The sequence below is a fragment of the Lactuca saligna genome, chromosome 9 (genome assembly GCF_052625555.1).
Source record: "Lactuca saligna cultivar CGN05327 chromosome 9, ASM5262555v1, whole genome shotgun sequence".
Classification (NCBI taxonomy): Eukaryota; Viridiplantae; Streptophyta; class Magnoliopsida; order Asterales; family Asteraceae; genus Lactuca; species Lactuca saligna.
The window spans coordinates 59153358-59178246 of record NC_136425.1 but is presented as its reverse complement, the minus strand read 5'-3'; the positions used below and the strand labels follow the sequence as shown (position 1 = coordinate 59178246).

Sequence of the window (24889 nt, the reverse complement as noted above, 5' to 3'; positions counted from 1 at the left end):
AAGTTGTCTTCGGTATGTCCTCATCCTGAATCCTCATCTGATGGTACCTCGATCGAAGATCAATCTTCGAAAACCAAGACGCACCCTACAACTGATCGAAGAAATCATTGATCCTCGGCAACGAATAATGGTTCTTCATCGTTAGTTTATTCAGTTCTCAGTAATCAATGCACATCCTATGTGATACATCCTTCTTTTTTATGAACAGGATCGGTGCTCCCCACGGGGAACTGCTTGGACGGATGAACCCTCAGTCTAGCAGCTCCTGAAGCTGCGTAGATAGTTCCAGCATCTCGGGCGGTGCCAACCAGTATGGTGCCTTCACTATCTAAGCGGCACCCGACAACAAATCTATGCGAAACTCCACCTGCCTCTCTGGAGGCACCCCTAGTAGCTCTTCGGGAAGGACTACCCAAAATTCATGTACAACTGGCACACTGCGAATATCCGTCGTGGTCTCAACCCTTGTATCTGAGATATAAGCTAAAAATATCGTACATCCCTACTGCAGAAATCTCCTAGACCTCGCAGTCGAACAAAGAGTTGGCCCCTGCGAGGCCCTCTCACCATGGATAAACAGTTCTCCCCCACTTGGGGTTCAAACCCTTACCAAATGATGCTGGCAATCGATCATGGACCCATTGGCCCCGAACCAGTCCATCCCGATAATCACCTTCAGTCCTTGTAACGGTATCGGAACTAGATCAACACGGAACCTCTACCCAAGCACATTCAGGAATCAGTCCCGATACACCCTTACTGTGCTCATAGTGCGATCATCCGCAATCTCAACCGCAAGATGGGAATCCAAAGTCCCTGGCGCATCCCGAAACTTCTTGCTAAATTCAAGAGATACAAATGATTGGGTAGCCCCTGAATCGAATAATACGTGAGTAGACATACCATTGACCATAAAGGTCCCTATACATAAGCACAATGTACACATAAGCAATGCAAATAAATAAATAAAGAACAGGTAGATAAGTACATACCAGCCACAATGTCTGGCTCCGCCCGAGCCTCCTCGGTGGTCAACCGAAATGTGCGGCTCCTCACCGCTGGAGCATCCGCCTAAGCAGGACGGCCATTTGTGATTCTCATCGTGGCGGGCGCAGTTGCCACCACTGCTCCTCCCTCTTCCTACAACTTCGGACAGTCGGCCCGCTTGTGGCCGGTCTGGTTGCAGTGAAAACAAATCAAGCCCTTCTTGGGGAAATCCCTGATCATATGGCCCAATTGGCCACAAGCATAGCATCCCGAGCCTGCTACCCAACAAACCCAACTGTGCGGTTTACAGCACTTGGCACACTGGCTACGACCCTGCTGGAAGTGTTTGAGGTCTTAGGCTTTTTAGCCTGACCTACTACTGTCTGGACCTGCTCAGGCTTCCCCTGAAATTCCAACTCCATCTCCTACTCACGGGCATTCTCCACCATCTCATTTAGGGTTTTGCACCCTGTGAAACTCACAAACTCTTGGATATCATCCCTCAGCATGGAATGATACATCGTCCTCCTCATATCCTCATCCGTAGCGTATTGTGGGATCAACAAAGCTCGTTCTTGAAACTTGGCGGTAATCTCCGCCACAGTCTCAGTGGTCTGCTAAAGGTCATGAAACTCCCTCACAAGCTGTTGCACCTCAATAGGTGGTGCAAACTCCGCATCGAATCGCCAAACAAACTCAGCCCACATCATCTCATCCATACCGACTGCAACCACCTGGCTGGTCACCTCTCCCCATCAATATCAGGATCTTTCTCTCAGCATACATGAAGCAAAACCCACCTTGGCCGCATCAGGGCAAGAACTAGTGCACCGAGCATTCTCAATATCTGCTACCTAGCGTCGGCTAACAATGGGGTCCCTGACCCCGAAAAACTCCGGCGCTCTACACGCCTTGAACTCCTGGAACGAGGATCGGGACCCGAACTGGCCCGCAACAATCTTCGCTCTGAATTCCCTGAGACTCTCCTCCATAGTCTCCATCATACCCTCCTTGACCGTCCCAAATATAAATGAGGTAGAGTAAAGAATGTCTCTCGTAACCTTAGCTGCGATGAGCTCACGCAACCTCTCGTCAATGGGCTCGATACCATCGCCCGACCCAGATCCAGATCCTGATCCCCCTGCTCCATGTCGTGTCACCACCATACTATATTGAAATTCAATAAAGCATAATGATCAGAATATCCATAACAGGGATCTTCCCATACTAGTCCTCCTTAGAGCTCCCAGGTCTAAGATTGGCTCGGATATAGGTCATGTGCTTTCAAAAGTACGGGCCCAATACAACCTTCCACACCTACCTGTACCTTTCCCCAAGGCTCTAACTGATAACTCCAATTCGTCCCAAATAAACCATATCCCATAGACTACCTATAACACCTGGTTCCTGGTACGTATTTTAAATTAAGCATTTTGCATTTTAGCCTGGGACTCGGCGAGTTGGTGGCCCAACTCATCGAGTAGAAGCAAATTGGACCCGGGAGTCAAGTGGCTGACTAGGCGAGTCAGAAATCAGACTCGGTGAGTCCGTGCTGTTTGGACAAAAACCCTAATATGAGGGTTTGCACCCTATATAAACACATTAACTCTACCTCCCTTGTCCCTAACACTCTCCTAGAGCTGCATATCGAAACCCTAGCCGTATAAGTGTGTGTTAAGGCCATTTTGGTGCATTTGTTGACTTGTAAAGCTTGGAAGGAAGAATAGGAGCTTGAGTATTCGACTTGGGGATTGTAGATCCATAAATCTCATTCCATTTTTAGCTTAATCAAGGTAAAATTCTCCTGCTTTGGTCTTTCATTTGGTTGTTCATCTTTAGAATGTGGATCTTGGGTGCATTTACGGCTTTTCAAGCGATTTTCGGATTTAAGGAGTGTTATGTGGACTCTAGCTTCAGATATGGGCCTTAAAATGGGTCTCATAGCATAAAGGTGCCAACTTTAAGGCAATGAGATCCCCATGCACATTGTAGGACACTTTATATGGATTTTTGAGCTAAAACCCCCATGCACGTGCATCAAGTTTGGAACTTTACGTATAAAATGGACATTAGGAGGCCAGATCTATGGTTTTTGTGTGTTAGAACTCATTTAAATCGACTGTATGGAGTTGGTTAAGATTGGACTCGACAAGTTGTTCTTGGCACTCGACGAGTCAGTGACCATTGTGCACCAAACCCTTCCTGTGAATGGGTAAATGATAGGAAGGAAGTCCCTTGTGGGTTTAGACGTGAAAAAGGACCTGGAAGCCATGAGACTCGGCGAGTGGTATGAGCAGACTCGACAAGTCCATACCAATCTCCCAATCTTTGAAGATGGACTCGACGAGTTGTTCATACAACTTGGTGAGTCATAGGCTGGAAAGTTCTTAAGTTGGAGTTGAACTCGATGAGTTCAAGAAGGAATTCGACGAGTCGGATGAATATGGTTCTGATGTTATGACTGAAGGAGAACCCGTTGAGTTTCACTAAACTCGACGAGTGGAGCCGGGGTTTTGTGTGGGTTTAGTGAAGTATGGACTCAACGAGTTGGTAGGCCAACTCGGCGAGTCAGGTCAACTGAATGTTGACTTTGACCAGTGTTGACTTTGACTGAACTTGGACTAACCCTGTTTAGGGTTGTATATGATTTGTGTTGACTTGGAGGTTGTCGTGTAGGAATCGAGGAGTCATAGGAAGTCGACTTGTGCACCGAGTATAGTTCAAACACTGCACGATATTGAGGTGAGTTACCTTCCAGTACAGGTGGGTCTAAGGCCACAATGTCGGCCCACCAAAAAGGGGTATTTATAAGATAATGGTCTTTGTGATATTTGTCTTGGTCTGGGTATGTGATTTATCTGGATTATATGTTATGTGTTTAGTAGGGATTAGTTTCCCTAACAGTGGTCCATAGGACCCAAGGGTAGGTCAGTACCCGAATATGCCTGACTGTATGCTTTTAAACGTTGATTGTATTTTAGTGGTAAGGGTGAAATAGTCCGCAGTTACTGGTTGAAAGATACCGATGATGATTACCGGTTGAAAGATACTGATGATGGTTACCGGTTAAAAGATACTGATGAAGGTTACCGGTTGAAAGATGACGATTAATGTTACCGGTTGAAAGATACTGACGACATTGTATGGTATGTGGTATGATGGGGGAACTCACTAAGCTTTGTGCTTACAGTTTTGGTTTTGGTTTTCAGGTACCTCTTCGTCGAAGGGGAAAGTGTCGGCGACGTAGCAGCTCATCGCACACACTCACATGTTTCGCAAGAAGTTTTGGGACTGTACTCTGATTTTCAATACTTATGATGTTATGGTTTGAATTACAACATTATAATTTTTTATTGGATGTTTTATTAACTATGTTTTGGTAAAAAGTTTGCTAAACACGTTAAACCAAAAATGAAATTTTTGGCCTTGAAAATTGGGTTGTTACAAGTTGGTATCAGAGCCCAGGTTTGAGGGATTCGGACACACCCTCGGGGGTGTCTGGACTCAAAGCAAGGGACTAAAAGATCTTTCAAGGAAAAATGGTTTTATAAAGTCTAAACTGAGAAATTTTAAGAAAGCCAAAGTGTGTGATGCGCGCGACCGATCGGGCTCAAATAAGTTTTCCCCAAGATACCCATACTTTTTGATGTTATGTTATATGGTTTTGATTCAGAGAACTGCATGCTAGAATAGGGCTAAGGATCTAGGAGGATGCCTTGTGTGCTTGATATATGATTCTGAGAATTTCATGCTAGTTAGGGCTAAGGATCTTGGAAGGGTGCCTTATGTACCTATTGTATGAGTTGTATGCTAGGACTGTTTAGTCAGCAGTAGGATGGCATGTGTAGGTTATGCCTGGTTTGGTTACTCAATGCATGAATGTTGATTGCTTTGTGCTATGTGGGTTCTGACCAACTTCAACTAACTAAGGAGAGGATATGTAACAGTATCCACAAGTTGGTTAGGGGGAGGTGGTGGGGAACTCCTAGTGCAGCTGATGGCGGAGAGTAGGTCGGAGAGTGCCCTAAGGAAGCCTAGGGTGAGGTCATTGAAAAGGGTATCGAAAAAAGGGAATGGGTGAAGTCGAAGCAATTCTTGGGGAAAGTACGGATATATGTGGAAGGTAGTATAGGCCCGTACTACTGAAAGCAGAGGATCCGTACTCGAACCAAGGAGGGCCTAGATGGAACCGAGAAACTTGGAAAGTATATGTGACCCTGAAATTCGTATGTTTATTTTTCAGAATGGTGGTCACACGACATGGAGCAGGAGGTTCAAGATCCGGGTCAGGATCGGGCTCGGGGGTAGGATCCAAGCATGTGGATGATGGGTTACGCGAGTTCATTGCGTCCGAGATCACGAGGGGTATCCTTGATGCGACGCCGGTTATCTTCGGGTCGATCAAGGAGGGGATCATTGAGCTCATGGATGATCGCCTCAGGGCGTTCCGGAGTGACATGGCGGCTAGCCAGTCAGGACCATGCACACTGTCCTTTAAGGACTTCAAAGGGAGTGGTGCGCCAGATTTCCACGGGGCTAAGGACCCCAATGCTGCCAGACGATGGATTGCGGACATTGAGTCTGCATAGCTGACCAGCTTCTGCCCCGAGGGGTCAAAGGTATGATTTGCAGCAGGGTGTTTGAGGGACCGGGCTAGGGACTGGTGGGAGCCAGTTGGTGACTCTCTGGGAGTCTTAGCTATTGAGGCTATGACATGGTCAGATTTCGTGACCCGGTTCAGAGCAGAGTTGCGCCAGCTGTAGAGCTTCAGCAGCCGGCCAGGGAGTTCTTGGATATGAGTCAGACTACGGAGACTGTGGCAAAGATCACCGCCAAGTTCCGGGAGAGGGATTTTTTGGTACCCCAGTATGCTGGTGATGAGGACATGAAGAGGACCCGCTACCATGACATGCTACGAGCTGACATCCGGGAGCATGTCAGTTTTTCAGCTTGCCCTACCCTGGATTTCATGATTTCCAGGGTTAGGGAGAGGGAGATTGATCCGGAGCACATCCGGAGAAGGAAGGCAGTGGAGGGGCAAACGATGGGGACTTCGGGGAAGAAGCCCAAGGGATCCGATGGTAGGCCAAAAGGCCAGTTTGGTCGGGACCGCTATGGAAAATGCGGTCGGTCAAATGAGGGAGCTTACCACACTGAGCTAAGTTCAGGATGCTATAAGTGCGGCAAGGTTGGGAATTTTGGCAGGGATTGTACTACCCCTACTCTGGCGATGCAGATGTCATACCTGATTTGCTTTCATTGCAATCAGAAGGGCCACCACGCGCTGCACCCGATGTGGTGATGGGTATGACTTCTTATCCTTATGCTTTTATATTATGTCGCTATGATTTTAATATATCATGTGCCTTGTTTAGGATCATTCCATGTAAACGAAATCCTAGTTCAGGTGTTGTTTGATTCGGGTTCCACCCGATCTTTTGTCTCTCTTGTGCTTAGCAAGAAGTTTCTGGAGTCTTCGGGCATGTTGGATTTCCCTCTAGAGGTCGAGATTGTAGACGACCAGTCGGTGCGAGCATCGAAGGTCTATCGAGACTGTGTTTTGAGGCTGTTCGAGGAGTGTTACCTGGTAGACCTGGTTCCTATTTCGTTGAGGGGGACAAGGTGATTATAGGCATGGATTGGTTGAGCCCCAATGTTGAAGTGATAGATTGCATGCAGTAGCTGGTTTGGATCAGGACCCCAAGTGGGGGAGAGTTGGTAGTTCAGGGCGAGAGGCCATAGCAAGGATCAGCGGTATGTTCAACAGCGAGGGCTAGGCGTTACCTTCAGTAGGGTTGCGCAGGATATGTCGCCTATGTTATGGACACCCAGGAGGCGGGTAAGGCAACGGTGGGCGATGTGCCCGTGGTAAGTGAGTTTACGGATGTATTCCCCGAGGAGTTGCCTGGGGTACCTCCGGAGAGGCAGGTGGAATTCAGGATCGATCTAGTCCTCGGTGCAGCTCCGATAGCCAAGGCACCATATCGCTTGGCTCCTCTTGAAATGCTGGAGTTGTCTATACAGCTACAGGAGCTGTTAGACAAAGGATTCATTAGACCAATTAGTTCTCCCTAGGGAGCCTCGATTTTTTTTGTGAAGAAGAAGGAGGGGTCGCATCGGATGTGTATAGATTATAGGGAGCTGAATAAGGTAATGGTGAAGAACCGTTACCCACTCCCAAGGATTGATGACCTCTTTGACCAGTTACAAGGAGCATCTTGGTTCTCCAAGATTGATTGGCGCTCACGATATCACCAGATGAGGGTCAAAGAAGAGGATATACAGAAGACGGTGTTCCGGACACGCTATGGCCACTATGAGTTTGTAGTGATGCCTTTCGGGATCACCAATGCTCCTGCCACATTCATGGATCTCATGAACCGTGTGTGTAGACCGATGTTAGACTGGTCTGTGATAGTGTTTATTGATGACATCTTGGTTTACTCCAAGACGCAGGAGGAGCACGAGGAGCATCTACGCGAGGTTCTGTAGACTTTGAGGAGGGAGAACTTGTATGCTAAGTTCTCCAAGTGTGAGTTCTGGTTGCACGAGGTGCAATTCCTTAGACACCTCGTCAACCAGGACGAAATTTCAGTGGACCCGGCCAAAGTAGAGGCCGTGATGCGATGGGAAGTTCCAAAGTCTCCATCTGAGATTTGGAGTTTCCTTGGATTAGCTGGCTACTTTCGGAGATTCATCCAGGATTTCTCCAAGATAGTCATACCCTTGACCAGGCTAACGAGGAAAGTCATGGTCTTTCATTGGGTCTTGAGCAGCAGGCCGCATTCGAGACTTTGAGACAAAGATTGTGCGAGACGCCAATATTAGCCCAGCCAGAGGGCATGGAGGATTTTGTGGTGTATTGCGATGCGTCCATCTCTGGTTTGGGCGCAGTTCAGATGCAGAGAGGGCATGTCATCGCCTACGCGTCGAGGCAGCTGAAGCCTCACGAGGCGAATTACCTGACGCATGATTTGGAGCTGGGGGCTGTCGTGTTCTCCCTCAAGAGTTGGCGCGATTACCTCTACGGGGTTCGTTATACGATTTATACGGACCACAAGAGCCTGAGGTATCTCATTGACCAGCCAAATCCGAATATGAGGCAACGTTGGTGGCTTGATGTGGTAAAGGACTACGATTGCGAGATCCTTTACTACCCGGGGAAGGCCAATGTGGTGGCCGACGCGCTTAGCCGCAAGGTAGCACTGATCATGGATATCTGTCTGAGGATGACAGTGGTTAATCCTTTGTTGGAGCAGATTCGGGAGGCCCAGCAGGAGGCCATGAAGGAGGAACATCGGAAGAGTGACCGGATTGTGGGTTAGGTTTCCTCCTTTGACTATGACAGCTGGGGGTTGTTGACTCTGCACCGTAGGGTGTGAGTCCCGTATCATAAGGGTGTGCGCCAGGTATTGATGGAGGAGGTGCACAAATCTCGATTCTCCATTTACCCCGGGTCGAAGAAGATGTATAGGGATCTTCGTCTGGGCTATTGGTGGCCGTGCATGAAGCGGGATGTGGCATGGTACGTAGAGCGGTGATTGACCTACAGGAAGGTCAAGGCCGAGCATCAGAGACCTCATGCAAAGATGTAGCCGTTGGACATTACGCTGTGGAAAGGGGAAGACATCACGATGAATTTTATCACAAAGCTTCGCAGGACCACGCGGGGAGCGGATTCGATCTGGGTCATTGTCGATCGACTGACCAAGAGCGCCCATTTTATCCCGATTCAGGAAAGTATTTTGGCCGAAAAGTTGGCCGAAATTTATATCAGGGAGGTGGTGGCGCGGAACGGGGTACCAGTATCGGTGATTTCGGACAGAGACGTTCAATTTACTTCCAGGTTCTGCAAGAAGTTCCATGACGAGCTGGGAATTCGTCTGCATTTTAGCACCGCTTTTCACCCGCAAACAGATGGACAGAGTGAGCGGACCATCTGGACCTTGGAGGATATGTTGCGGGCGTGTGTCCTAGACTTTGGAGGTAGTTGGGATACTTACCTTCCTTTGGCTGAGTTCTCGTACAACAACAACTATCACGTGAGTATTGACCATCCTCCCTTCGAGATGTTGTATGGGAGGAACTGCAGGACCCCGATATGTTAGGGGTGAGGTTGGTCAAAGGGTTATGGGGAGTACCGAAGTAGTACTCCAGACTACAGAGAGGATCCAACAGGTTTGGAGTAGGCTTTAGACTGCTCAGAGTCGGCAGAAAAGTTATGCCGACAAGCGTCGATCCGACTTGGAATTCCAGGTTGGGGATATGGTCCTCCTGAAGGTGTCACCTTGGAAGGGTGTCATTCGATTCAGGAAGCGGGGTAAGCTGGGACCTAGGTATATCGGACCTTTCATGGTTGTAGCCCAAGTAGGCAAGGTGGCATGTAGGTTGGATCTGCCAGCCGAACTCAGTCAGATTCATAATACCTTTCACGTTTCCCAGTTGCGAAAATGTTTGGTGGATGATTCGGCAGTAGTGCCTTTAAAGGACATTCAGGTTGATGAAAACCTGGACTACATCGAGCGGCCAGTGGCGATCCTGGATAGGAGGTCAAAGGATCTGAGGAACAAGAGAGTGGAGTTGTTAAAGGTTCAGTGGCAGCACTGAAAGGGCTCAGAGTGGACTTGGGAGCCGGTGGACGAGATGATGGAACATTACCCCGAGCTGTTTCAGGATCGAGCAGCAGACTTCCAGGACGAACTCTAAAATAAGTGGGAGAGATTTGTAACACCTGGTTCCTGGTACGTATTTTAAATTAATCATTTTGCATTTTGGCCTAGGACTCGTCGAGTTGGTGGCCCAACTCGTCGAATAGAAGCGAATTGGACCTGGGAGTCAAGTGGCTGACTCGATGAGTCCGTATTGTCTGGACAAAAACCCTAATATGAGGGTTTGCACCATATATAAACACATTAACTCGGCCTCCTTTGTCCCTAACACTCTCCTAGAGCTGCATATCAAAACCCTAGTCGTATATCTGTGTGTTAAGGCCATTTTGGTGCTTTTGTTGACTTATGAAGCTTGGAAGGAAGAAGAGGAGCTTAGGTATTCGACTTGGGGCTTGTAGATCCAGAAATCTCATTCCATTTTCAGCTTAATCAAGGTAAAATGCTCATGCTTTGGTCTTTCATTTGGTTTTTCATCTTTAGAATGTGGATCTTGGGTGAATTTAGGGCTTTCCAAGCTATTTTCTGATTTAAGGAGTGTTATGTGGACTCTAGCTTCAGATCTGGGCCTTAAGAGGGGTTTCATGGCATAAAGGTGCCAACTTTAGGGCCATGAGATCCCCATGCACATTGGAGGACACTTTATATGGATTTATGAGCTAAAACCCCCATGAATGTGCATCAAGTTTGGAACTTTACGTATAAAATGGACATTAGGAGGCCAGATCTATGGTTTTGGTGTGTTAGACCTCATTTAAATCGACTGTATGGAGTTGGTTAAGATTGGACTCGGCGAGTTGTTCTTGGCACTCGACGAGTCAGTGACCATTGTGCACTAAACCCTTCCTGTGAATGGGTAAATGATAGGAAGGAAGTCCCGTGTAGGTTTAGACGTGAAAAGGGACCTGGAAGCCACGAGACTCAGCGAGTCCATAGCAATCTCCTAATATTTGATGATGGACTCGACGAGTTGTTTATACAACTCGGCTAGTCATAGGCTGGCAAGTTCTTAAGTTAGAGATGAACTCGACGAGTTCAAGAAGGAACTCGGCGAGTCGGATGAATATGGTCTCGATGTTATAACTGAAGGAAAACCCGTCGAGTTTCACTAGACTCGAAGAATGGAGTCAGGGTTTTGTGTGGGTTTAGTGAAGAATGGACTCGACGAGTTGGTTGGCCAACTAGGCGAGTCAGGTCAACTGAATGTTGACTTTGACCAGTGTTAACTTTGACTAAACTTGGACTAACCCTGTTTAGGGTTTTATATGATTTGTGTTGACTTGGAGGTTGTCGTGTAGGGATCAAGGAGTCATAGGAAGTCGACTTGTGCACCGAGTATAGTTCAAACACTACACGATATTGAGGTGAGTTACCTTCCAGTACAGGTGGGTCTAAGGCCACAATGTCGGCCCACCAAAAAGGGGTATTTATAAGATAATGGTGTTTGTAATAATTATCTTGGTCTGGGTATGTGATTTATTTGGATTATATATTATGTGTTTAGTAGGGTTTAGTTTCCCTAACAGTGGTCCATAGGACCCAAGGGTAGGTTAGTACCCGGACATGCCTAACTGTATGCTTATATTTGTTGATTGCATGTTAGTGGTAGGGGTGAAATAGTCCCTAGTTACCGGTTGAAAGATACCAATGCTAATTATCGGTTGAAAGATACCGATGATGGTTACCAGTTGAAAGATACCAATGATGGTTACCGGTTGAAAGATACCGATGAAGGTTACCGGATGAAAGATACCGATGAATGTTACCGGTTGAAAGATACCGACGATATTGTATGGTATGTGTTATGATGGGGGAACTCACTAAGCTTTGTGCTTACAGTTTTGGTTTTGGTTTCAGGTACCTATTCGTCGAAGGGGAAAGATTCGGCGGCATAGCAGCGCATCACACACACTTACATGTTTTGCAAGAAGTTTTGGGACTGTACTCTGATTTTCAATACTTATGATGTTATGGTTTGAAATACAACATTATGATTTTATATTGGGTGTTTTATTAACAATGTTTTGGTAAAAAGGTTTCTAAATACGTTAAACTAAAAATGAAATATTTAGCCTTCAAAATTGGGTCGTTACACTACCACATATCTCAAATCCTAGGTTATCCTAAGATTTGCTCTACTCACATCAATCATACCAATCATAATAGGTCTCTACGTAGGAGTGGTGAATGGTTTTGAGGCCATGATGTTCTTTAAATAGGGTGCAAACCTTAAAATTATGGTTTGGACTTTACGTGCAAATGCCTGACGTCCATCATAGAACACCTGGAGTTTGAACGTTGGGCGTTCTATGCCAAACGCCTGGAGTACGAAGGTTGGGCCTCCCCATGAAAATTCCCAACATTTGGACCAAAGACCTCATCATCGGGATGTTATAATAATCAAATATTCTAGTGTTAATTCACTACCATTCCCCTTGATTTCAACACCGTTGCTTATCAAAACTATACTATACTCGATCAGGTTAACTATTTGTAAAGTGTGGTTTAGATACGATAGACTAGGAATTATACATAAAAAAAACTAGTGCATTAAAAATAAACGTAAGCTAACATTAAAACAAAGCAGAGTGGCAGAACAGATGAACCAAAAACTGGTGGAGCATGCACAGTGCATGCGATTATCTGCTGATTTACTGGAGAAATTAAAGGTGGAACCACTCAACATTGCTTGCTGTCTTGTGAAAACTCTCTGGAAAACTTCAATTTATTGTAAGATTCCTCAAGAGGTGTGTTTTGGAAAACTCTCTGATTATAATGGTTTAAGAATGTTTGGATACCCTGCCTATGCTCGTGTACATGATGGTAAACCAGATTCAAGGGCAATGAAGTGCATATTTCTAGGATATGCATCTGAAGGGAAAAGTCATTGGCTATGGTGTGTAGAAGAAGGAAAGAATAACCTTTGAATCTACTATATGTAGCCAAATAGGAGGTGGTACAAGTGTTTTAGGGAATGGTCAGGGTGCTAGCTAGAAGGTGGAGTTAGCAACACAAACCCCAACAAAAGTTTTATGATAAATAAAGAACAACAAGGCGGCATGGAATTGCAGACATAAGGAATCCCTTATACAACCCAATGAAGAAGTGTATGGTGATGTTGATTTTGGGAAAGACAACTTGAAGAAACTTCTGGATTGTCTTGAAGAAACTTCTGGAGAATAAGTTTTTGATGAATGGTTTACGAGCTGAAAAGAAGATAACATGGATGGACATTCGGAGCGATAGAATAGTGGATTGGTTATACATTTCTCACTAAATTGAAAAACTATTTTCATCATTCTATTGTGATCAGTCCAAACGTGTTGGTATTTCTTTGGAGGTTTGAGGCAATCGAGGAAAAGCTCATTGGGAAGTGGTCAAGTGGATCTTGTGACAATTGAAAGGAACACTTGATGTTTTTCTAGTGTATGGTGCTAATGCACGACATATGGACTATTGGAGTTAGTGTCTAAACCCATAACTATAATTGGTATGTACCTGACCCGAGAGTAGCATGGTCCTTTTAGGTTGCCTTCATCAATGCAAATTGATAGGATGGACTTTTGAGAATAAGGTTATTTGTGATTTGTTAATATATTACAAGTATAGTATATTAATATGAAATCATATTATTTAATTAGTATTGATCAGGAATTAATTTGGAATTAATTTAGTGATCAAAAGAGACTAATTAAATATACGTGGACTGATTTGGTAAATCAATGATTCTTATAGTGTGGGCCAATGATCTATGGTTATTTAGGATGGGCTAAACCAACATGGTTATTCCATGGAGGTTTAAGCCATGGAGCCTAAGTAATATGAAGATTCATGGTGCATTAGGGTTTGCATGGATGTAACCCTAGCACTTGTCACACTATAAAAGGAACTCCCTAGAGCTAAACTTGGTTGCCACATACATTCTTGGAGAGTGTGAATCGATTTTGTGCTAAGCAACTTTTTCTCTCAAGCCTCTTTTTGCACTTGGTGTTTGTGACACATTAGAGGCATCACATTTGAGGTGCTAAAGATTTTGAAGGCCAAGAACTACAAGTCCTATTAAGAGGTAAGTCATCTAACTAGTTATTTTGTTCAATTGTATGCTAGTTAGGATGTATGCTTTGGAAAATCAAATTGCATGTGTAATTAGAGAAAACATAGATCCAAAGCATCTAGGATTGCATATGCACCATAAGGTTGTTAGAGTGCTCAAAACCCTTCATGGACTTGTTTGGATCGATATAATCATACCATGAAGGTGATCTGGAGATAAGAAGATCATTTGTTGTTGGTCTTGTTGTTTTGAAGGTGGAGAAACATATCGTGTTCTGTGACATGTTTTGCATTCAAAATTCTGGTACTAAAGAGAATCTGAAAGACATGTTGACAAGGGAATAGCCTAGAGATAAGCTCAAGCTTTGATTGGACTTAGTTGATGTTCATGGGAGTTAGGTCCCATCAAGGATGGATGGTAGGAAAGAGGAGGAAGTTCTTGTTTAAGGTGGAGTTTAGAGGATACTCAAGTCAAGGTGGAAATTGTTAAATATGACTTGAGCATTTAGATCATTCTCATGGAGCATATGAGTTAAATGGAGCACTTAAAACCTAATGGAGCACTTGGGGTTCATGGAGCATGTGTCAAATGAACACATCATCTAATAAGGCAATGGATCATCTGACAAAGGAACGAATCTTCTAAAAAGGGGTATGGAGCACTTAGGAGTGGAATGGAGCATCTTGGTGCATGGATGTGCCATCTATGATCAAGATGTGTCATCCTATGCATGAATGCATCACTTAGGAGTTGAGGTGTGCCATTGGGAAACAACGTGCACCACCTTGGGAAGCAAGTTTGCCATTTGTGAAGAAGGTGCGCTAATTAGAAGGAAGATGTGATGACCACAAGGAAGATGCACCACTTATGAAGGAGATGTGATACTGTGAGGATGATGCACCATTCCTTGCAAAAGATTTTCCATCTAAATGCTTGATGTGCCATCTTGGTGCAAGGGTGCGCCATTTGGTTCGTGATGAGCCACTTATGCTATGATGTCCTCTATGATGCTCAAGATTATTCAAGGATGCTTAGAAGTTGAATATGCTTAAGGATTATTGCATGATGTGTCACCATGATGGTTGATGATCCATGGTGATCTTGATGTGCGACTCTTGCATCTTGATGAGCCATTAAGGATCATGATGCTCCATCATGTGTGCTGTTGACGCTCATGCAATGCATATCAAGGATAAAGGTTCCAGAAGCTGCTGCATGGTGGAATTTGATTGGTTGACACCTTTCATGGGCCTATAGGCTAATATGCTTGGCCCATTATGGTTTTACGTCTGATCCATGGTCTATAAATAGGGATGTTTGCTAGTCATTTGAAAGTGTCTTGAATTCTAGAGTGATAGGTGAATCTCTGTTGAATTGCACTTGTAACCTCTGTTTGAGAGTTCATAAATAAAGAATACTCCACTCCTAGCTGTAGATGTAAGCCACGTTGACAAAACCATGTAAATATTGTGTCTTGTGTGTTTTTGGTCTTGCTTATTTTCCACATTACTTCCTAACAACGACCTTAATCATACCATAATCATAGTTTCAATGTTATGCATATTTTAATATTTAGCTTAATCTTCTGAAGGAGGCAACAATGGCGAACACTAAAGAAGGCAACATCGACAATCGCTAGAGGATGCAATAAGACTTACAACTAGAAAAATCATTTTGTATGTCTAGAGGAGGCAACAATGTCGGCAGGCGGAAGAGGCAACAACCCTATATAGGACAACAATGATTGCAGGTGGAAATGGCGTCAATGAGTCTGGGGGTGGGTGTAGGAGGCAACAACGACGCCAACTAGATAAGGTAACAACAACACATTGATAAATATAATGCTGTAATACCATATCATAGTGAAGAAAAAAATAATAATCTATATTTCCATTATATAATAGAGGACTAAACATCTATTTATATTTACCTAAAAAAGATAACATGAATATAAAGATATAGATAAACCATATAAGTTTTTTCAAAAACTACGATTGATTATAAGAAATATTCATATATTCTAACACTCGATATTAAGTGAAACTTGCTGATTAAAGTAACTTTACATCGAAAACTTAGTATATAAATTATTGATATTTTTAGAACTACCAAAATATTAAATTGTTGCACCTTTAGAATAAAATAATGAAATCATTTCTCTATCTCGTCAAATAAAACTGGTGCAATTTTCATGTAATACTATTAATTATTTAAAAACTTTAGGATGGATAATAGATTAAAAACATATTACTCATCAAATTTTATTTAAATAACATACTTCTAAAATCATATTAAGACACATATACAAAGTAAAAACTACTTTTATTTGTAATTTAAATAAATAAATAAATAAAAATTAGAAGAGGGTGCATGGATGGTGAGGCACAAGAGGCTGAAAGACCATTTCTCCCCCCTTATAACCTCTTCTTCCCCTCAACAGAAATATTAGTTTCATTCGTTTCACCACATTTCCTGGATCTCTCTCCCCTTTCTTCCTCCTTCAGCAATTCTGTTCTTCACGTAATCCTCTAATTCCACTATCAATCATGGTACGTATCCATCTCTCAATCTGAATTAATTTCATTATTTCATGTTTTTGTTTTTTCATCTATAAATTATTGATATGCGATCATACGATATGAAAGAATTTATCAATATTGTTCTGAATTACGTCGATCCGATAACCTGTTTCTCCTTCAATCGTGATATCTTAAGCAATGATTTGATATTCATCCACATTACATGATTAATTTCGCTTTCGTTATTGTTTTCTGACGCTGATATCATATAAATTTCTATGAATTCTGTTTTTGTCTACGCATTTCATCACCTCTGAACACAATGCCTGATTTTCGTTTTCATCAACATCAATTACGAGATACATTTCACAATTCGCTCACGTTTTAACACAAAAATCGGTTGATCTGATGAGGTGAATTTGGCTTCTCGATGCCTTATCGTGATTATTCCACTCCGATAACATGAAATTCGCCCTGATTTATTTCAATCATTATCCAGTAACGTGTTTATCCAATCACCAATGCTCTAAACACCGATTGAGATTCATCAAAACCACATATAATTATTGGCTTTCGTTTCTGTTTTGTTTGTAATTGTTGATTTGGGTAGGCGAACGCCGCTTCTGGTATGGCTGTGCATGACGAATGCAAGCTGAAGTTTCTGGAATTAAAAGCAAAGAGAACTTTCCGATACATCACCTACAAAATCGAAGAGCAACAGGTGATGATTGATAAGATCGGTGGTTCTGATGAATCCTACGAAGATTTCACAAACTCTCTCCCTGCTGATGAATGTCGCTATGCTGTCTTTGACTTTGACTTCACCACCGATGAAAATTGCCAGAAAAGCAAAATCTTCTTCATTGCCTGGTAATGATATACACTTCATCACATCAAATTCTATAATCATTTTGAACGAATTGAAAAGATGATAATATCTAGAGATGACGTACTGTTTAATTAAAATGAACAACAGGTCACCTGATACATCAAAGGTGAGAATGAAGATGGTGTATGCAAGCTCGAAGGACAGATTCAAGAGGGAACTTGATGGAATTCAACTTGAGTTGCAAGCTACAGATCCTAGTGAGATGAGTATGGACATCATAAAATCACGAGCACTCTAGCTGAATAAACTTCATGTTCCTGTTCCTGTTCCTCCATATTTTTAATATGGTGGAGTGGAGGTTCGTACGTCTGATGAACGTGGTCATTTTTTGTTCTCTTTTTTTCTTCTTAATTTTTGCTATTAATTTCGTCTGAATGAAAAAGATACTCACATTTAGAGTGTAATGTAACATTACTATTACTATGCACTTATATTCGTCATGTTTGAAAACAATTTTATTCCTTTACCTAAAAGGAAATTTATTGGCATCCTTCGTTTTCTTCAAGGCTCTATGCTTTATATATTACATTTATGGTTTGTGTTTGATTGTGCATAAGCTAGTTTATTTATTAAGCTTATTGTTTCAGCAACTAAATAACTAACTTATAATAATTTATATGTTATGTTAGCTTTTTAGAAAAATATTTTATATAGGTTATTGACAAGCTCATAGGCCATTTTCGAGATGTTTTTCAAATATACTTTTATATGCTAGTTTTTAATTATATATCTAAATAACTTCTTATATTATTTATTATTATTGGTTTGTTTTTTTTCAGATATTATTAATTTATCAGCTACCGGTTAACTTATCAAATCAAAATTAGTTTTTTAATTAAAAACTAACTTTTTAGATAGTTTGTCAAACACGCCTAGAGACTTGAGGTTTTTTTATTTTTTTTTTACTTGATCACGTTGATAGGTTAGGTATTTATATTTGAGAGTAAATTATATGAATCGTCTCTCGTTCAGTGTTAAAAAGCACGTTTAATCTCTATTTTCAAAAGTTAATTAGGGTCGTCTCTCGTTTGTTTAAAACTTGCACATTTTATACATAAAAAAATAAATAAAAAACTATTTTCCCTCAACATTTTCTTTCTTAGTTTTCTTTTATTTATTTATCAATTTTTAGATTAAAAATAAATAATTAATTAAATATCTCCGCCTACCCCTCTCCCTTCCCTTTCCCCAGCTACCCTCTTTCTCGCTTACTCGACAACCATTCGTACTCCTCGCCATTTTCACCCTCTCTATCGCATCCCCCCCATTTATCTCTCTTGCCAAAAAAATGTAATTTATGGTATGATTATTCATTGAATCCATAAAATGAAAACAAAATGTTATAGAGGCTTAAGTTATAGGGTTTGATTTAACTAACTTCACCTCCACATAAAACCACATCTCCCCCTCTTGTTTGATTCTTTGAATATGAAGTTTTGGTGTGTAATTTCCTTTTCCGATATTGTTTGTGTGTAGCTTAAGTTATGGGGTTCAATTGTGAATGTGAAACTAAAAAGTTTTTGTCCAGGGTTCGTAAGAGAGGGTGGGGTGGCATGGCTGAAAGTCTAGGGCCTCCAAATTTTTTGGGGCCCATTTTTCATATATCAACTTATATTATTTTAGAAAAAAATAATTTTGGAATTAAGTCGTCGCAAACAAATGCAAAAAGGGACTTACATTTTTTATTTTGTCTGGGCCTCAAATCAGCTTCAATCGCCCTTGTTTTTTTCCGAAGAAGACGTGCACCATATTCCTAAGAAGAAGCTCTAGAATGACGACCACTACCATCTATATGATTTTGATTTCGACTTCAAATTCTAGAACCATTTTCGATTTTGATTTTGATTTCTGGAACCAATTTCAGTTTCTTTTTTATCTTGGTTTGGTTTGGTACTCATTATAAGTGGTTGTTGGTGGTAAAGGGTGGTTCTTAGAAGAGATCGAGACTGGAGAAGAATGGTGTTGATGAGATCTAGAGTTTCTGAACATCCTTTTCTAGTGGCATCAGGGGTGACGAGATGTAGCGATGGTAGCCTAGAGGTTATTGACAACAATATGCTTTGGTAGTGTTTATACATGAGGGTGGCGATGGTGAAGGAGGTAATGGCGGCAATGTTATGTTTTCATGAAGGTGAAGGCTCGAAGAGGTGTTATGATGTTTATACATGAGAGTGGCGATGGTGAAGGCGGTGATTGTGATGATGTTATGTTTTCATAAAGGTGAAGGTTCCAAAAGGAGTACCTTGATCCGAGAGAGAGAGAGAGAGAGAGAGAGAGAGAGAGAGAGGGACGGTGGGAAGAGGGTTGTGGTATGTCAATGGTGGTGGGCGGTGATCCGACATTTTGATGGTGTTCTAAGAGAAATAAGAAACATAATAGGTAGTTGGAGGTGGTCACTAGTGGTGGTGGTTTTGTAGATTGTGACGAGGATGTTGTATGTTTTCAATTGGGAGGAAAATGGGTGATAGATATATGGGCTATAATTTATGTTTTTTTTTAATACAAAATGAATTATAAATAAATTAAAAATAAATTAATAAGGATAGTATAGTCATTCTACATCTTGTAAAAGATAAAGTGTGTAAATTTAAATCAACGAGGAATGAAGTATCCAAGTTTAAAACATTCAATAGACGGTTCGTATTAATTTTTTTAAATTCATTTCAGGAGTGTAAAGGGTGTTTAATTGTTTATGACAAATTTAAGTTAGGTAAATTTGAGATATATCCATGATAAGATCTAGTCTTGAAAAATGAGTTGAAATCAAAATAAAGGATTAAAAATGTAAAGAAATCAGCGCTACTCAAATGTTTTGATTTGACTTGAACTTTCATAACTTGTCAAATAATCCCAATAATTTCCTTTTTCATGTCAAATTCTGTACTTTCATAAGTTGTACTTTCATAATTGTATTTTACCCCCTCGTGCTTTATATTTTCTCTTTGTCATTTTTGTTATCAACTAAATTCCTAAAATACAATATTATTCCCTAAAAATCATAATTTAGGATATTTGACTTATTAAATTGATTATCAAAACACGTAGGTGTTACATTAAAGGTTTCAATTTTATAATGGAAAATGACTTATATGGGTAAAGTATGTTTCAAAATCGTTTAAAAAGTATCATTTAAATTTGGTGTATCCAAAAAACACTATATAAATAAAGCATTTGTACAAAGAACAACAGAGAATTACATTCTTTGTTCAAATTTGACTTTGTGGTAACCGGCACTTACAAATAAAAAATAAGTAAAGGAAAAAAAAACAAGAGGGAATGACTCAAAGGGGTAACTATGTTTCAAAATCGTTCATAAAACACCATCCAAGTTTGGTATATTCAAAAAACATCATCCAAGTAAACTTTTTGTATAAAAAAAATCAACAAACTATATGTTTTGTTCAAATATTACTCACTGGTAACTAGCTCTTACAGGTTAAATGATGATTTACCTTAACTATTATGACATGACATAATAATTATTGACAAAACAATAAATGATATATTCCTCTTTTAAAAACCGATTTAGGGTTTCTTCATGAACGAATGACTTCTTCTTCTAAATTGATGCTCTTGAACTCAAATCCAAAACCCTAATTCTTGACTTAAAGCAAAAAGGGATCCTTTACCCTTGCCTCAATGGGCCTCCCTCCCCCTAAGGAACAAATTCATAAAAAGCCCAAAAAGGCATCCAAGCCCAACTACAAGGCCTCTAAGGCCCAATATGGCCCAAGAACCCCCAACATGGCCTTAAGCCCAAAAAATGACATGTTACAATCAGATAGGCCTGAGGCCTAACTTAAACAAGTCCATGCATACGCCTAACATATGCTGAAGCCTCTGCAATCCAGATGTCGAGCCAATACGTCCGGTGTACTCCTAGCATACGCCCAACGTACTCGGCTAGGGTCAAGAACCGCTAATATTCCGAATGCCATAACTTCTTCATTCTAAGTCCGATTTCGTCATTTTTTTATATCCACGGGGGCTAATTAGGCATCTGACAGCCATACCGAGGGTTACGGCCTTCAGATTGTGATTCTTAGTGTTACCTTAATGCTAAATTAGATTACGTCATTCTAGGGTCCAACCGAGGGTTATGGCCTTCAGAAACGAAATCGCAATCTAATTTGGACCCTGACATAGCTCTCTGATGCCTAAATTAGATTGTGATTCTTAGTGTTACCTTAATGTTATGTATGATATCTCTTTTTTTCCTTACCTTACTTTGCCCGGAATATCATGTCTTTGGGGTATTTAAAGACTGCTTAGAAGAGTTTATAGTCTCGACCAGTCCTTCATTTTTTATCCGGTCTACAGACATGCATGTCTCTTGTCCTTTCCTTATTATTTTATTATTTTGTACCATTTCTTTTGCGTGTTTCCTGGGATATGGTTCCGATACTTGTGCACGATGTATTCGAATTTATATTTGTTCGTAACAATTCGTGGTGTCTGTCACGCCCATTTGGTGATGGATAACGTAGGTTGTGGGGACCGAGTGTTGGATTTGTGTTGGAGCCCAAGAGAATATTAGTAAGTATCAGTTCGATCCTTTATGAAGTTTGGGTTTATGTTAAGGCAAGGGAGAGTTCATAGAAGTGTAGAGCTTCTCGTTTCCTTCTCGTGGATATAAAGAATGACGAAATCGGACTTAGAATGAAGAAGTTATGGCATTCAGAAGATTGAATGTTCTTGACTCTAGTCGAGTACGTTGGGCGTGCTGGCTCGAAATCCGGATCACAGAGGCTTCATTATATGTTGGGCGTATGTATGGACTTGTTTAAGTTAGGCCTCGGGCCTATCTGATTGTAACATGTCATTTTTTGGGCTTAAGGACATGTTAGGGGTTCTTGGGCCATATTGGGCCTTAGAGGCCTTGTAGTTGGGCTTGGATGCCTTTTTGGGCTTTTATGGATTTGGATCTTAGGGGGGAGGAGGCCCATTAAGGTAGGGGTAAAGGTGTCATTTCTGCCTTAAGTCAAGAATTAGGGTTTTAGACTTGAGTTCGAGACCATCACTTTAGAAGAAGAAGAGCAATCATAGGAGAAGAAGAAGTCATTCGATCATGAAGAAACCCTAAATCGATTTTTAAAGGAGGAATATATCATTTATTGTTTTGTCAATCATTATTATCCCATGTCATAATAGTTAAGTCAAGTCATCATTTAACTTGTAAGGGCTAGTTACCGATGGATAATATTTAAACAAAACATATAGTTTGTTGGTGTTTTTTGTATAAAAAGTTTACTTAGATGGTGTTTTTTGAACATATCAAACTTGGATGGTGTTTTTTGAACGATTTTGAAACATAGTTCCCCCTTTGAGTCATTTCCTCTTGTTTTTCTCCTTTACTTATTTTTTGCCGGTAATTACCGGTTACCACAAGGTCAAATTTGAACAAAGAATGCATTTCGTTCGTGTTTTTTGTACAAATACTTTACTTGGATGGTATTTTTTGGATAAATTCAAACTTGAATGGTATTTTTTGAACAATTTTAAAACATGGTTACCCATATAAGTCATTTTCCCATTTTATAACTACCTGTAATTTCAATGATTTATTTGTTTAAAAAAAAAAAAAAAAAGGGTAAAAAACTCAACCATAGTGGCATAGGACATGAACACCCGATTCAGTAGCATCAGAAGTCCAATAAGTCTAATCTCTATTAACTTACGATGTTAAAAAGACAACACTTTTGAATTTATCACCACAATGCAAAACTACAGATTCATGGAGAAGGCTCCATCTTCCTTGAGGCACACTAAACTCTGAAAAACACATGAAAATGCAAGAAAAGCAATGAGATTTGTTTCAAGGAAGATGATCAGAAGTCAAGAAAGATGCAAAACGCCAGAATTGAAGCAACTCTCTTAACTGCATAACATCCATCACTGTATAACATTTCACTCCACATCGATCACTGTATAACAAATAGGTTTTGCAATTAATTTGCACTAAACTTAAACAATTTGAAGAACCAAATCCTGTACAGAATCGCTTTATATACCCAAATCCCTAAATTATCAAACAATCAAACATGAAGTTTGAAGAACCCCAATCTAATTACCTTATTAGATCATGGATTGATAATTCGAATTTGTTCGATTCCCTAAAATCAAGATCCTCCCGATCTCATAACTCAAGAAAGCATCGATGCAAGCATATTGCACCTGCGCTGGATTCAGCCGCCGATTATCCCAATTACTCATCGTAACAGCCTTCCGCTTGCTCATCTCCTTCCGAAGAACCTTTCTCGTCAATTGTTTCAACCCTGCATTCTTAAGCTCCTTCACACGGTACTTCTTCGCAGCAATCAACCTTAAATCAACCGCCGTCGCAACTACAAGGAAGTAATCATCCGTAAGCTTCTTCACGTCTTCATCGATTCCGACGCCGGTGAAAGTGTAGGAGGGATTTCTGAGGAAGTTACAGAGCGACCAAGGGATAATTAGGGAGTGGAGGATTTGGAAAATCAGGCATCTGCGTCCCACGCACAGTTGGAGTGTCGCCACAGGGTTTTTGCAGTCGCGGCAGTAGTTAGGACGCCACTCGAGATCGAGGCCGACGATGAGGGAGCTGAGACTGTGGCTGTGGAGGCGTTCGATGTCGGAGATCCACGTGTCAACGTAAGAGGGTGTGCTTGTGACTATGGTTAAAATCGTTTCTGTGAAGAATTTGACGTCATATAGGCGGTGGGTGCCATCGTTGGGTCCATGATCCACGATGCTCATAGGCCTCGCCATGTCTATTGGTTCTGTGAGAGGGTTTAAAGCAAATAAAGGAGATGGGAGAAAGGACTATTCTTTGATTTCTTTCATACCGTACGAGATTAGAATAGATGGGTTACTTCAATTTCAAAGTGTTTTGAAAATGATTTTTGACTTACTTCTTGATTTATTGGTTTTTTTTTTTAAAGCAAATAAATTAAAAAGGTGTTTGGCAAATAGTAATTTTATAGGAAAAGAAAATGGCTTCTTTCAAAAAGCCATAAATTTTTGGTTTTCTCAAAAAGTCAATACTTTCAGATGTAATCTTAAATACGTCATTAAAACAACTTAAGAGCTGTTTGAATTATTAAGATCTGAACTTCTAAGATGTCTGAATTTTTATCATGCTGTTTGGTTGGAACATCTGAATTACTGTCTGAATTATAAAAATAACCCTTTTACCTTTTGTATTTTTTTTTCCGAATTCATTGTTTCTATTTATAAAATAACCGAACCAGCTTCTTGAATAATTATAAAAATACATACAAGCACTATACAAAATCCAAATTAAACAAAAATCAAAATTAAACATAAATATTTGACAAATCTATCCAATAAAGAAATCAATAGAAGTACATTGTTATTTCTTAGCAAAATTAAACATAAATATTTGACAACACAACTCTTTGTAAGTTTTTTCTTTCCTACCCCTGCATGTTCCTTCTCTTCTTGCATAATCATTCTCCATGCTCCATCTAATTTGAATTTACAATTGAAAAAGAAGCATAGCTCAAAAGTTTATGCAAGCAAAGACACAAAAACTTTATTTGGTGCAGGGACCTTATTGGAATCAACTTGATTGAACTGAAAAGTGAGATATCAAGCACAAATTCCCATTTTTCCTAATTTTTATTTTTCTCTGTGTTCAATTTCATAAATTTGCAATCATTTCAAAAGTGACCCACAATCCTTATTCCTATGATCTTAACCAAAATTCTCATACAAAAACGAAATTGAATGTCTCTTAAGAAGGAGAAAATGCCTACGGGAATAGAATCAGTAA

The 24889-nt window shown here is 40.9% G+C and overlaps 2 protein-coding genes across 2 annotated transcripts; one reads left to right on the top strand and one right to left on the bottom strand.

Moving 5' to 3' along the window:
• Nucleotides 1–16125: 16125 nt before the first annotated feature.
• On the top strand, nt 16126–17601 carry LOC145015192 (actin-depolymerizing factor 7-like). The gene is made up of 3 exons (XM_078973641.1): nt 16126–16256; nt 16837–17096; nt 17203–17601. Exons 1-3 carry the CDS (start codon nt 16254–16256, stop codon nt 17351–17353), a joined length of 414 nt encoding a protein of 137 aa, XP_078829767.1. The 5' UTR covers nt 16126–16253; the 3' UTR covers nt 17354–17601.
• Nucleotides 17602–22764: 5163 nt separating this feature from the next.
• On the bottom strand, nt 22765–23966 carry LOC145014344 (3'-5' exonuclease-like). The gene is made up of 2 exons (XM_078972727.1): nt 23187–23966; nt 22765–22887 (listed from the first exon to the last, which is right to left on the bottom strand). Exon 1 carries the CDS (start codon nt 23860–23862, stop codon nt 23191–23193), a length of 672 nt encoding a protein of 223 aa, XP_078828853.1. The 5' UTR covers nt 23863–23966; the 3' UTR covers nt 22765–22887; nt 23187–23190.
• Between the last annotated feature and the right edge of the window lie 923 nt (nt 23967–24889).